The sequence below is a fragment of the Ahaetulla prasina genome, chromosome 16 (genome assembly GCF_028640845.1).
Source record: "Ahaetulla prasina isolate Xishuangbanna chromosome 16, ASM2864084v1, whole genome shotgun sequence".
NCBI classification, from domain to species: domain Eukaryota; kingdom Metazoa; phylum Chordata; class Lepidosauria; order Squamata; family Colubridae; genus Ahaetulla; species Ahaetulla prasina.
In genome coordinates this window covers 5,126,919-5,140,943 of record NC_080554.1, presented here as the reverse complement: position 1 = coordinate 5,140,943, position 14,025 = coordinate 5,126,919, and the positions used below count along the sequence as shown (strand labels likewise).

The 14,025-nt window shown below is 43.7% G+C and overlaps 1 protein-coding gene across 2 annotated transcripts in view; it reads right to left on the bottom strand.

The window, feature by feature from the left end:
* Nucleotides 1-14,025, bottom strand: part of MED27 (mediator complex subunit 27) — a 121,880-nt gene that overhangs the window by 72,987 nt on the left and 34,868 nt on the right. For both annotated transcript variants that reach the window (XM_058159467.1, XM_058159466.1), the window contains exon 3: nucleotides 1,548-1,678. In XM_058159467.1, the coding sequence (XP_058015450.1) occupies nucleotides 1,548-1,678 (131 nt within the window). The remainder of the gene's footprint in view (nucleotides 1-1,547; nucleotides 1,679-14,025) is intronic.

Genomic DNA, 14,025 nt, shown 5'->3' with positions numbered 1-14,025 from the left:
GTAGAGGATGGAGTGATGGTTAATGTACAGGGATTATTGAAGATGTATAAATATAATTAATGTAGGGTCGGGTCTGCCCAGCTACCATTTTAGAATGGTGGGGAGGGAAGAAAGAAGGAGAGAGTAGGAGGTAGGGAAGAGGAGAAGAGGGGGAGAAGAGGGAGAAGAGGAAGGAAGAGGGGTAGAAGAGGGAGAAGGAAGGTGGAGGGTGGAGGGAGGAGAGGATGTAGATAAGAGAAGGGGAGGAAGCTCTGGAAAGTAGAAGAAGGTAGAAGAGGGAAGAGAGTTAAAAGGAGGGGGTGGTGACTGGGCAAGCCCGACTAATTGTATATGACTGTACATTGGATGAGTTGTTGGATATGAATGTAAAAATAAAACTTTTTTATTAAAAAACAACACACCAGGATTCCTTTTGTAAACCAGATTTCGTTCGAGCGCCGTACACACGCTGGACACTTACTGAGGCGGTAACACCAAGGTGGTGGGCTGAGCCTTTGGCCTCCGCTTGACGGAAACCCCCATTTGGTTCGCTGACCTCTTCAGAGACTGCTGGTTCAGAAGACCGGAGGCCAGGCCGGTGTGATACTGCAGCTGGAAATAAGGACACAAATGATAAAAACGCTCGTGTGAGTTCAACGGAGAAAATTCTAGGAAAGAATCAGGGCTGCTTTCATCTTATATCTGGCAATGGTGAATTCTAACCCAGCCTTAGCCACGAAAGCCGGCTGGGGGACTTTGCCCCAGGAGACGGCGAGTTCTAGTCCTGCCTTAGCCACGAAAGCCGGCTGGGGGACTTCGCACCAGGAGACGGCGAGTTCTAGTCCTGCCTTAGCCACGAAAGCCGGCTGGGGGACTTGACAGCAATCACAAGGGGGCTGTGAATTCTAGCTCTGCCTTAGCCACGGGAGCCACCAGCACTTCTGACCCACAAAAACCAGGATTCCTGGGGAATTGAGAGTGTGGTTATGTGCGGAGTGACTAGAGATTATAATTTAAGATTTATTTTGGATTATGATTGTTAGTTTTGATACCCTGCATTTTGTTCTGGGATGTCGGGATGGGGGTAAGGGGAGGAACTGGGGGAGGAGGGTAGAGGATGGAGTGATGGTTAATGTACAGGGATTATTGAAGATGTATAAATATAATTAATGTAGGGTAGGGTCTGCCCAGCTACCATTTTAGAATGGTGGGGAGGGAGAAAGGAGGAGAGAGTAGGAGGTGGGGAAGAGGAGAAGAGGGGTAGAGGAGGGAGAAGAGGAAGAAAGAGGGATAGAAGAGGGAGAAGGAAGGTGTAGGGTGGAGGGAGGAGAGGATGTAGATAAGAGAAGGGAGGAAGGTCTGGAAAGTAGAAGAAGGTAGAAGAGGGAAGAGAGTTAAAAGGAGGGGATGGTGACTGGGCAAGCCCAACTAATTGTATATGAATGTACATTGGATGAGTTGTTGGATATGAATGTAAAAATAAAACTTTTTTATTAAAAAACAACACACCAGGATTCCTTTTGTAAACCAGATTTCGTTCGAGCGCCGTACACACGCTGGACACTTACTGAGGCGGTAACACCAAGGTGGTGGGCTGAGCCTTTGGCCTCCGCTTGACGGAAACCCCCATTTGGTTCGCTGACCTCTTCAGAGACTGCTGGTTCAGAAGACCGGAGGCCAGGCCGGTGTGATACTGCAGCTGGAAATAAGGACACAAATGATAAAAACGCTCGTGTGAGTTCAACGGAGAAAATTCTAGGAAAGAATCAGGGCTGCTTTCATCTTATATCTGGCAATGGTAACAATACTTTGCATTGGAAAGATTGTACTCTAACAGGAAGGATAGCTAGTTTGGTCCAGTGGTTAAGGCACCAGGCTAGAAAGTGGGAGACTGTGAGGTTCAGTCCCACCTTAGACATGAAAGCTGGTTGGGGGACTTTTGGGGGACTGTCTACCTATCTCTTTATCTATCTATCTATCATTATATCTTATCTGTCTATCTATCATTATACCTCTATCTATCTATCTATCTATCTATCTATCTATCTATCTATCTATCATTATATCTTGTCTATCTATCATTATAACTCTATCTACCTACCTACCTACCTATCATTATAACTATCTACCTACCTACCTACCTACCTATCTACCTACCTACCTATCTATCATTATAACTATCTACCTACCTACCTACCTATCTATCATTATATCTTGTCTATCTATCATTATACCTCTATCTATCTATCTATCTATCTATCTATCTATCTATCTATCTATCTATCTATCTATCTATCATTATCTCTTATCTGTCTGTCTATCTATCATTATAACTCTACCTACCTATCTACCTATCTCTCTATCATTATATCTTATCTGTCTATCTATCATTATACCTCTATCTATCTATCTATCTATCTATCTATCTATCTATCTATCTATCTATCTATCATTATATCTTGTCTATCTATCATTATAACTCTATCTACCTACCTACCTACCTATCATTATAACTATCTACCTACCTACCTACCTACCTACCTATCTACCTACCTACCTATCTATCATTATAACTATCTACCTACCTACCTACCTATCTATCATTATATCTTGTCTATCTATCATTATACCTCTATCTATCTATCTATCTATCTATCTATCTATCTATCTATCTATCTATCTATCATTATCTCTTATCTGTCTGTCTATCTATCATTATAACTCTACCTACCTATCTACCTATCTCTCTATCATTATATCTTGTCTATCTATCTATCATTATACCTCTATCTATCTATCTATCTATCTATCTATCTATCTATCTATCTATCTATCATTATCTCTTATCTGTCTGTCTATCTATCATTATAACTCTACCTACCTATCTACCTATCTCTCTATCATTATATCTTGTCTATCTATCTATCATTATACCTCTATCTATCTATCTATCTATCTATCTATCTATCTATCTATCTATCTATCTATCTATCTATCATTATATCTTATCTGTCTATCTGTCATTATAACTCTACCTACCTACCTACCTATCTACCTATCATTATATCTTGTCTATCTATCTATCATTATATCTCTATCTATCTATCTACCTATCATTATATCTTGTCTGTCTATCTTTCTATCATTATACCTCTATCTATCTATCTATCTACCTACCTACCTATCTATCTATCATTATATCTTGTCTATCTATCATTATACCTCTATCTATCTATCTATCTATCTATCTATCTATCTATCTATCTATCTATCTATCATTATATCTTGTCTGTCTATCTTTCTATCATTATACCTCTATCTATCTATCTATCTATCTATCTATCTATCTATCTATCTATCTATCTCAAAAGTAATTCAGCACCTGCTCCAGAGCTCACACTGAAAAGGCATGGTAGAGATGGTTACCAGTACTTACAACCAGTCATATAAGCGACTGTTCTATTTATTTTTTATTTCTGTATTTATATTTTCTATTTCTGAACCACCCATCTCCCTCCACAATGCTGTTACAACAGCACTGGGGGAAAAAAGTGGTTTTCAACCGCTCCTCACACTTAAAACCAATCAGCCGAGTCTGCTTTTTTTAGAAGAATGGCCATAAACTAAGAGACAAACTAATTTGTAGAAATGCATGTTCTTTTGGCTAATCTCGATTCCCAGTCAGTAATTTAGAGGCCTTGGAGAGAGTTACTAACTTTGTTCTCTCCTCATTTCTCGGTTTTGTTTTGTTTTTGCCAAATATTTAAGCACACAGGAACGCCCCCCCAAAAATGTCTTTCTTCCAGTTTGGAAAAAAATCAAGCCAATGACAGGCCCGAGGGTCAGCACATTGAAAGCACCTCCTCATTTAAAGGACTTGGAACTGGCCCGTCGGACCAATCCAAAAATGATAAATTAACTGGTCCCGGTTTCTTTAACTATACGTGCCACATAATTGGAAGCCCAATTAAGATAATGCGCGGATTACACATTTGCAATTACAATTTGGAGCTGGAGAGGAGGGGAAGAAGGAGAAGAACTGGACCATTAAAGTAATGGATCATGATTAGTCACGGGCATCCGAGTGCTCGGGGAAGATCTGGGCCTCTGTGGCTCAGCAGACTAAGTCTGTCTGTTATTAACAGCAGCTGCCTGCAATTACTGCAGGTTCAAGCCCCACCAGGCCCAAGGTTGACTCAGCCTTCCATCCTTTATAAGGTAGGTAAAATGAGGACCCAGATTGTTGTGGGGGGGGCAATAAGTTGACTTTGTATATAAATATTCAAATAGGATGAGACTATAGCCTTACACAATGTAAGCCGCCCTGAGTCTTCGGAGAAGGGCGGGATATAAATGCAAATTTTTTTTAAAAAAAAGATGGTTTAAGAGGGAATGCCAGAATCGGAGAAGATGGAAGGAAGCTTGTTGGTACATACAGATGTTGACTGGAAATTTAAAAATGAAATGAAATGAAAACCCAGTGTTGTTAATCTGAAGTCCTTGGTGCTCTCTGAGCTCGGTTGTTTGCAGATGTTTCATGACCTAAATAGGGAACATCATCAGTGCTAGGGTGGCTTGCTCCCCTGTTTATATACAGTAGCTCTGAGCTTGTTTTTCTGGCAGACCTCTCAGTACCCAACTAGGGAACATTATCAGCGCTAAAAAGGGAGTGAGGTGTAACGAATGGAAGAGGAGGAAGACGGCTGTGGGGTCCTTGGTGCTCTCTGAGAGGGGTTGTTTTCTTGCAGACGTCTCAATACCCAACTAGGTGACATCATCAGTGCCAGGGAGTGTGGATTCTTGCGTACGGACTATATCACAGACAGACACAACTCAAGAAGACACGTAGTTTTAAACTGGGGTTTTTAATTGGGGTTTTTAAACGGGGGTTTTTACATTGTATTCAAAATCTTTTAGGCCATATATTGAGTTAGTTTTTTTTTTATATTGTTTTTTAACCTGTATTATATGTCTTTTCGGATTTTACTGGCTGTGAACCGCCCTGAGTCCTTCGGGAGAAGGGCGGTATACAAATTTAACAAACAAACAAACAAACAAACAAATAAATAATTACACTCAAATTCCATAGTAATATTTGTGCAGATGCTGTCCACTTTTCGGGCTGAGAAGCAAAAATAAAAGAAGGATTAAAAACCGCACCCGCAATCCCAATTAATCCCGTCCTTTTCGCACCCGGCAAACCATCTCATCGCGCCCAACACCTGCAGAATAAAAATAGAAACAAAACCTCCAAGCCATCTTTTTTTTGGGGGGTGGCGGGGGGGGGAGGAGACAAAAAAAAATGGATGAAGGGACGAGAGCGAAATCTGTAACCCCGCTCTCATTTCGGCAGCTGATATATCACGCGGTCCGGAGGGTCGTACCGAAGACTTATCGGCTTCTTAATAGAAGCCGAGTTCTTCGCCGCCACAGAAGTGGAGGGGGGGGAGCGGTCGTTTCACACACACCCCCAAAACCCTCACAACTGGAGGCCGAAGAAATTTGGCGCAAAATCTGTTTTTTCTCCCGTCAGGCAGCTGGAATGGGAAATCAATAAACGCAGCGGGAACGATAGAAAGTTGAATGACAATGCTTCAAGATGTCAAATGCTCTCATTTTTTCCCCCATCTTCGCTGCTCGGATTTGCATTGAGAGCCAATGTTATGATCTCCCCCCCCCCCAGGAAACCGAAAACGTGTTTGCTCAGTTTCTCCTCTGCTCCTCGACTTACGACCCCCCCACCTTTCCGCGGTTAAGGCGAGACATTGGGCGTGGCCAACTTTTTTTTTTTTACTTTTAAAAGCATTTTTTCTACAGCCTCTTCGGCCGAAGAGGTTGTCAAAAAAAATGCTTTTAAAAGTCTCTGATGATCAGGCAACTCAGCTGGGATCGCCAGAGGAGCCTTTTCAAAGCATTTTTGCTACAACCTCTTTTTTTTTTTTTTTTTTTTTATTCAAAAAGTTTTTATTAGTCAAAAAAGGTTTATACAAATACATATCAGGTATGGTAAATTTTCATTTTTCTTATCTAAAATAAGAATTTTACTCAAATTTTTTAACACATACAACAGCCATAAGGCAAGCAGGTGACACGAAGTAGCTAAGTTTGCAAATTTTAAATACGTAATAAAGAAGAGTCAAGAATAAACAGAATATCGTACAAAAGAGAATAAGGAAAACCAACACAATCCCAAATATCTTTATCACTTCCTAGTTTTGGATCTCAGAACTCTGGGTTCAGCCTGACCCAACTCCAGGGCCGCAACAGCGGCAGCCGCTTCAGCCCCATGATCTATAACCTCCCCTTCTTCAATTCCTGGGTCATCTGATTCCAGGAAGGCTTTGTGTTCCTCCACATAGGCCGTAGCCTCCGCAATTGTACTGATTTTTTTCGTAATGCCCTCCCGGAAAATCATCAATCCCTCTGGCATCAGCCATCTGAAGCCCACTCCCTTCGGCAACGGACGTCTGGAAGGCTTCTCCTGCCTCCAGCGCCCGAATCCGGCCGCCGCCGAGGCCCTCAGGGGCCAGGTGTTCCGAAAAGGACACCTGCCGCACGGACGGCTCGCCAGGGTCTCCCAGCCGACATACAGGACTGTGGGGACCGATGCTGGCGCGTCCTAGGCTCGGCGGGGTTCGGAGGCCACAGGCCGCGGCCATTATTTTGGTCGTCGCCTGGGCCGCTGTGCCCGGTGACACCGGGGCATTGGATTTATAACTGCAGCAGCCTGGTGGTGAACAGGGCACGGAGAAGAATTGAGGAGGAGAAGGGAAGGGAATATCGGTAAACGTGAGTGGACTGCTCCGGAGTGCGGGGGGGTTTTTTCTCCCCTGCGGTTGGAAGGAGCACGAGTTATTCTGGAGAGAGGAGAACTTAAAATAAGAAGATTACCGGTTTTGTGGAGCTCTGGAGAGAAGAGGTGATGGAGAAATTTAGGAGGGAAGGTTTGAGGCCCCCCCTCCTTCTGGGGAACAGTGGTGGCGTCCAGCTTCCGCCTTCACTATGAGAATTTTGATGACATCACTTCCCTTCGGCTTCCTGGTTGACTAACTGTACTCTGGACTCGTTGCTCCTGTGAGTGCCCCCTGGTGGATCCGGAGGAAATTACAAGGATACCGTGCCTGCCTGAGGATTTTGTATTTTTTTCTCCTTAATGGCAAAAGGTCAGAGACCAACTGCTGGAGAGATGGAGAATTTTGGAAAAGTTATCTAATATGGACAAGAAATTGGATGAAATAAGAGCAGAAATTGTGACTATCCAAAAGGATTTAAAGGATACTCAACAAGTTTCAGCAGAAAACAAGCAGAAAGTGGAAGGTTTGGAGGGTGAGATGCGGGCAGTGCAGAAAAGAGAGAGCGACAGGCAATGCTGTGCTTGGACTACAGATGGATAAAATGTCTTATTTCCTTAGGTTTCAAAATTTGGAAGAAGTGGACCAAGAAGACTTGAGAGATGTTGTGACTAAATTGTTGGGAGAATTTCTTGGGAGAGGTGTTGATTTCATGAATTGGGATGTGGATCGAGTTTATAGAGTTAATTCGCAATATGCACGCACGCATGCAGTTCCCAGAGAGGTTCATGTCAAATTTGTGAGAAGAGAGACGAGAGATGAAATTCTTAGAAAACATAGGAGTGGGGCACTGATTTACAGGGGCAGGGAGATAGCCATTCTGAGGCAGATTCCCAGACAGGTACGTGAAAAAAGAAAGAAATATTGCTACAACCTCTTCAGTCGAAGAGGTTGTTGAAAAAAATGCTTTGAAAGGGTTCTGACAATCCCAGCTGATCATCAGAGGCTTTTTTTTTTTAACTTTTAAAAGCATTTTTTCGGCTGAAGAAAAAATGCTTTTAAAAGAAAAGAAAAAAACCTCTGATGATCGCGTGGCTCAACTGGGCATGGTGGGGGGTGCGCAGGGATTTTTGCTACCGGTTCTCCGAACCAACCACCGCCATCGCTACCGGATGCGGCAATCCAGTCCGAACCTGGAGCATTTCACCCCTGCGCACATCCCTTTGTGACCTTCCAACAAGCCAAAGTCCGCGGGGAAAGCCGAATTCGCTCCACAACGGTTCGACTAACTTAAAACGAGTACAGAGATTCACACTTGACGGGTGGCAAGACAGACGGGGTACAATTCCCCTAACGATGTTTTGGAAATGTGGGGCTCCATTCCGGCCATTCATTCGAGGACCAGCTGAACTGGGATAAAACTACAGCTTTGACTGCACGGATATTTGTCGGCAAGGTAGATGTCTCTGCTTTTTAATATCCTTCTCTGGGTTTTCGGCAGTTTTCCTAAGCCTTTTTAGTAGTCGAATGTCTCATTTGGAAGGCTTTCAAACTTTAAAAACGGAAGGTATCTTTTATTGGGTGGCCAACCCCTCTTGATTAAACAATGTTTGTTAATCACGTAGGACGCCCCCCCCCCCACTCCCCACGTCTTCGGCTTCTAGGAACAGAGATCCCACTGTGTCAAGATCTGTTAAGAGCCCATTAAATATTTACCAAGCCATCTTTACAATGGGGGAAAAAGGTCAAAGTTAATAAATCGGATGGGCAGGTCTTCTCAAACCTGTTATATATATATGTAGGTCTTTGGTGTCTTGGCGACGTTTCGACGAAGTCTCATTCATCATCTTCAGGCTTCAGCTTTGTGCTTCTGAAGCCTGAAGATGACGAATGAGAGTTCGTCGAAATGTCGCCGAGACACTTCCAATTTTACGCGAGAGAAAACCCGAATAACCAAAGACCTACATACAAACACCCATGAAAACCTCAGAAAACAAATATATATATATATATGTATGTATGTATGTATGTATGTATGTATGTATATGTAGGTCTTTGGTTATTCGGGTTTTCTCCCGCGTAAAATTGGAAGTGTCTTGGCGATGTTTCAACGAAGTCTCATTCATCATCTTCAGGCTTCAGCTTCGTGCTTCTGAAGCCTGAAGATGACGAATGAGAGTTCGTCAAAACGTTGCCAAGACACTTCCAATTTTACGCAGGAGAAAACCCGAATAACCAAAGACCTACATACAAACACCCGCGAAAACCTCAGAAAACAAATATATATATATATATATATATATATATATAATTTAATGTGCCACACGCCCAAGAACATGCATGCTGTGTTGTAGAGAAGGGCTCCTTCCTTTTCTGCTGGAGACATTGTCTTCACCTGCGGGAGCTTTGGCATATTCCCTAGATCCGTGACGGCGAACCTATGACAATGCGTGCCGGAAGTGGCACGCAGAGCCATTTTTCTAGGCACACGAGATGTCGCCCAACTCACTTATAGCTGCGCATGCACGCATACCCCAGCTAGCGTTTGGGCCCTCTAGTGCTCACGCGCCCAATTCAGGGGGCCCAGCTGATCTTCGGAGCTCTGCTGTGCACATGAGAGCACTGGTGCGCAGCACGCACATGCGCAGATGGCCTTCTCGCACATGCAAAAACCGCGTGCATGCGCAGACGGTGCGATTGCATGTACCGCGCACGGTGGGGGCGCACACGAAAGCTGTGCGCATGTGCAGATGGTGCGGTTGTCCGTACAACGCATAGGGGAGGAGCCGCGCGTTAGCACGGGTAGCACGTGCGCGCGCAAAGCGCATGAAGCCCGGACCTATTCAGCACGTGGTGAGTAAAAAGTTCGCCACCACTGCCCTAGACTGTGACCGGTTCAGTCAACCCGTAAAATAGAAGGCCTAATACGGAGAGCAAAAGCGTTTCGTTGGGTGGCATTTCACTGTTGTTTAGAGATTTCCTTGACATAATTACTTAAGTGCTAATATTCCACACTCAAAGAACGTCTAGGGAGGAATCTGGATGCAGCTTGTAGGACTGGGTGAAAATGTAAGCAGCAAGCCAGCATTTGAAGCTGAACTACGGTTAGATTCCCTTTTAAACCATGGCTTATCCTTAAGAAGGTTTATTTCATTTCATTGATTGAGTCATCATGTTGGGTCATGAAACGCCTGCAAGAAAACCACCAAGCTCAGAGCTTCTGCATATAAACAGAAAGTCCCACTCCCTTCTAGCACTGATGATGTTACCTAGTTGGATCATGAAATATCTGCAAGAAAACCACCAAGCTCAGAGCTTCTGTATATAAACAGAGAGAAAATCCTACTCCCTTCTACAACTGATGATGTTACCTAGTTGGGTCATGAAACATCTGCAAGAAAATCTCCAAGCTCAGAGCTTCTGTATATAAACAGAGAGAAAGTCCTACTCCCTTCTACAACTGATGATGTTACCTAGTTGGGTCATGAAACGTCTGCAAGAAAACCACCAAACTCTCAGAACTTCTGTATATAAAGAGAAAGGAAAGTCCCACTCCCTTCTAACATCGATGAAGTTACCTAGTTGGGTCATGAAACGTCTGCAAGGAAACCATCCAGCTCAGAAAAGCACCAAGGTCCCCTCTCATTTCAACCCTGAGCTACAAATATTCTCCTTTATTGGAACCAACTCAAACCAACGGCGACGAAGGAAGGATCATCCTGCCAGGCATTCCGTTAAAGACTATTCTCGCAAATCAAGAACTGCCACCCTTCCCAACGGTTGCCATGTCAATCCATGTAAAGGGCCGTGATAGCTCAGGCTGAAAGAAGCCTGCTATTAGAACACAGCAGCCTGCAATTACTGCAGGTTCAAGCCCGGCCCAAGCCTTCCATCCTTTATAAGGTAGGTAAAATGAGGACCCAGATTGTTGGGGGGGCAATAAGTTGACTTTGTAAATATACAAATAGAATGAGACTATTGCCTTATACACTGTAAGCCGCCCTGAGTCTTCGGAGAAGGACGGGATATAAATGTAAATAAAAAATAAATTAAAAAAAATCCTCCACTGTGCTGTCACCTCCGAAATGGATCCGGATCCGAGAGACCTGGAGCAGAGCAATAATTTATTCTTCGTCTTTCGCCATCTTCTTCCAATACAACAACAAGGGACCTTGGAGGTATTCTAGTCCAACTCCCTGCCCAGGCAGGAAACCCTACATCACTTCAGATAAAATGGTTATCCAACATCTTCTTAAAAATTTCCAGTGTTGGAGCATTTTACAACTTCCGGAGGCAAGTTGTTCCACTTATTATGTGTGGTAACTGGGTAGGACATTGAGCTTGTCGATCGAAAGGTCGGCAGCTCAGCGGTTCGAATCCCTAGTGCTGCCGTGTAACGGGGTGAGCTCCCGTTACTTGTCCCAGCTTCTGCCAACCTAGCAGTTCGAAAGCACTTAAAAAATGCTAGTAGAAAAAATAGGGACCACCTTTGGTGGGAAGGTAACAGCGTTCCGTGCGCCTTTGGCGTTGAGTCAGGCCGGCCACATGACCACGGAGACGTCTTCGGACAGCGCTGGCTCTTCGGCTGAGATGAGCGGCGCCCCCTAGAGTCGGGAACGACTAGCATGTATGTGCGAGGGGAACCTTTGCCTTTTAACTGGCAGGAAATTTCTCCTTAGCTTCTCTGAGGGAAGAAGCAGATGGGGCTGCCGAAGAGTGTGGTAGGGGCTGTTAATAAATCAAGATCCATGTGTTTTAGATTAAAAAAATAAATAAATCTCGAAACCCTCGTGGAAAAAAATCTGCAGGTGAACAGCCACTCCCCGGCTTACGACCACGAATGGGGCCAGAATGTCTGTGGTTAAACAAGGCAGAGGGTTTTTGGTTGTTGTTGGTTTTTTTTTTGGCAAAGCGTGTCATCGCCAGAGATTTGTCTTCGTTTTTCTCTGAGCATCTTTAACCCTGTTATTCCGCTAACCTCATGTTCACTTTTTCCAGTGTCAATCAACCAGCGAAAAAATAGCTAAAAGGAAAGGCGGCGTTTCAGGGCAAAATAAATAACACGGTTGCTTGGGAACAGAAGGATGAGAAAAACCGCCTCTCTGCAAAGCCGAGAATCCGATTAAAAGTTGAATGAGAAACTGACCGGTGGTTTATGGAGATAACTCAAGTCATCTGGGTCATGGGTGTCCCAAAGGTTTTTTTTTGTTTTTTGTTTTTTGTTTTTCAAGAGGCAGTTGGACTTCCTGGTTTTTCTTTGAAGGCGTTTCGCTTCTCATCCCAGAAGCTTCTTCAAGCTCTGACCTGAATCCTTCCGTTTCCGACCACCGGAGCTGAAGAAGCTTCTTGAAAGAGAAAGTGATGTCTTCAAAGAAAGAAAAAAAATTTAATTGGAAGATTCTGAAGATTTTAGGAGTGGAATGAACTGATATATAATGGACTGGAAGAAGAATGTACTTTTTTGTTTCTGGAAGGGGAGTTAAGGTCTTAGAGAGAGGAGTGACTATGGATTATGACTTATGTTGTATTTTAATTTATGATTGTTAATCTTATACCCTGTACTTTGTTCTGGGAAGTCTCAGGGAGGTGGGAGGGGGGAGGGAGGGAAGGGGAGAAGGGGGGGGAAGATGAAGGATCAATGTAAAGGAATGATTGAAGATATGTAATTAAGAAATAGAAATAATTTGAAATGAAATCGGGGCTGCTCAGCTGCCATTTCAGAAGGAATGGAAAGGAGAGGAGAGAGTGAAGGAAGAAAGTAGGTAGGAAGAGAGAGGTAGAAAAGGGGGAAAGGAGAGGAAGAAGAAAGGGGAAAGAGAGAGGGTTAGAAAGGGTGGAAGAGAAGAGTAGGGAAGGAGGAGAGGATGTAGAAAAGCGAAGGAGAGGAAGGATGAAGAAAGTAGAAGAAAGTAGAGAAGGGAGGAAGAAAGGTTTGTTAAGGAAGGAAGTGGTAGCTGGGCAGGTCCGAATAAGTAACAAATGAAAGTTAATGACTAATGTTGAATAAGAGACTGTATATTGAATAGGTTGTTGGAAAATGGAAATAAAACTTTTTTACTAAAAAAAAAAACACAAAAAAAACAACAAGAAAGTCCAGTTGCCTCTCGAAAAAGCGCCTTTGGGGAAAGGCGTGATCTGCGGTAAAGGAGACTTCATTTGTTTTTCTTTGAAGACTTTTCACTTCTCATCCCAGGAGCTTCTTCGGTGCTGAACTGAATCTTGCTGTTTCCCCACCATCCAGTCAGAGCTGAAGAAGCTTCTGAGAAGAGAAGCAAAACGTCTTAGGGGACTGGAGGCTAAAACCTATGAAGAACGGTTGCAGGAACTGGGTATGTCTAGTTTAATGAAAAGAAGGACTAGGGGAGACATGATAGCAGGGTTCCAATGTCTCAGGGGTTGCCACAAAGAAGAGGGAGTCAAGCTATTCTCCAAAGCACCTGAAGGCAGGACAAGAAGCAAGGGATGGAAGCTAATCAAGGAGAGAAGCATCTTAGGAATTTCCTGACAGTTAGAACAATCAATAAGTGGAACGACTTGCCTGCAGAAGTTGTGAATGCTCCAACACTGGAAATTTTTAAGAAAATGTTGGATAACCATTTGTCTGAAATGGTGTATAGGATTTCCTACCTGGGCAGGGGATTGGACTAGTTCTTCATGTTTTAGCCTTCAATCCCCTAATCTTTGCTTGTCAAGAAGGGAGATCCCATGACCCTCAGGGGGGCAGGGCGGCCGTCATAAATCTGAACCTATGGCCAAGCATCGGATTTGGATCACGTGACCACAGGAGGTGCTGTGATCATCGTGTGTCGAACAACCCTAAATCGCTTTTTTTCAATGAGGGTACAACTTTGAACGGTCCCTAAATGAAACGTTTGTAAGCCAAGGATCACCTGGATGGAAAAAAGACAATTTCTGATCAGACCCAGCGCAGGAAAAAACCCACGAGGCCGCTGAAAATGGGGAGGGGGGGGGAGGAGAAGGGAAATCACTCTTATTCCTCTCTTTTCGCCGTCTCAGCATTATCAAATTCCAGGATACAGTTTGCCTCGCAGAACTCTCTGCCGGAAACAGCTCTAAATTTAGCACCGACCCATTAAAAGCTCTTCAAAGCGTTAAAAAACGGGCGATTGTTTTTGCTTTGAATCAAATAAAAGTAAAAATCCCATCAAGTCAGATTGAAAAAAATAAAAAATAAAATAACAGGTTATAAGGAGAGCTGGGACGGGGGGGGGGGAGGGCGGGAGAGAAAAGTGAC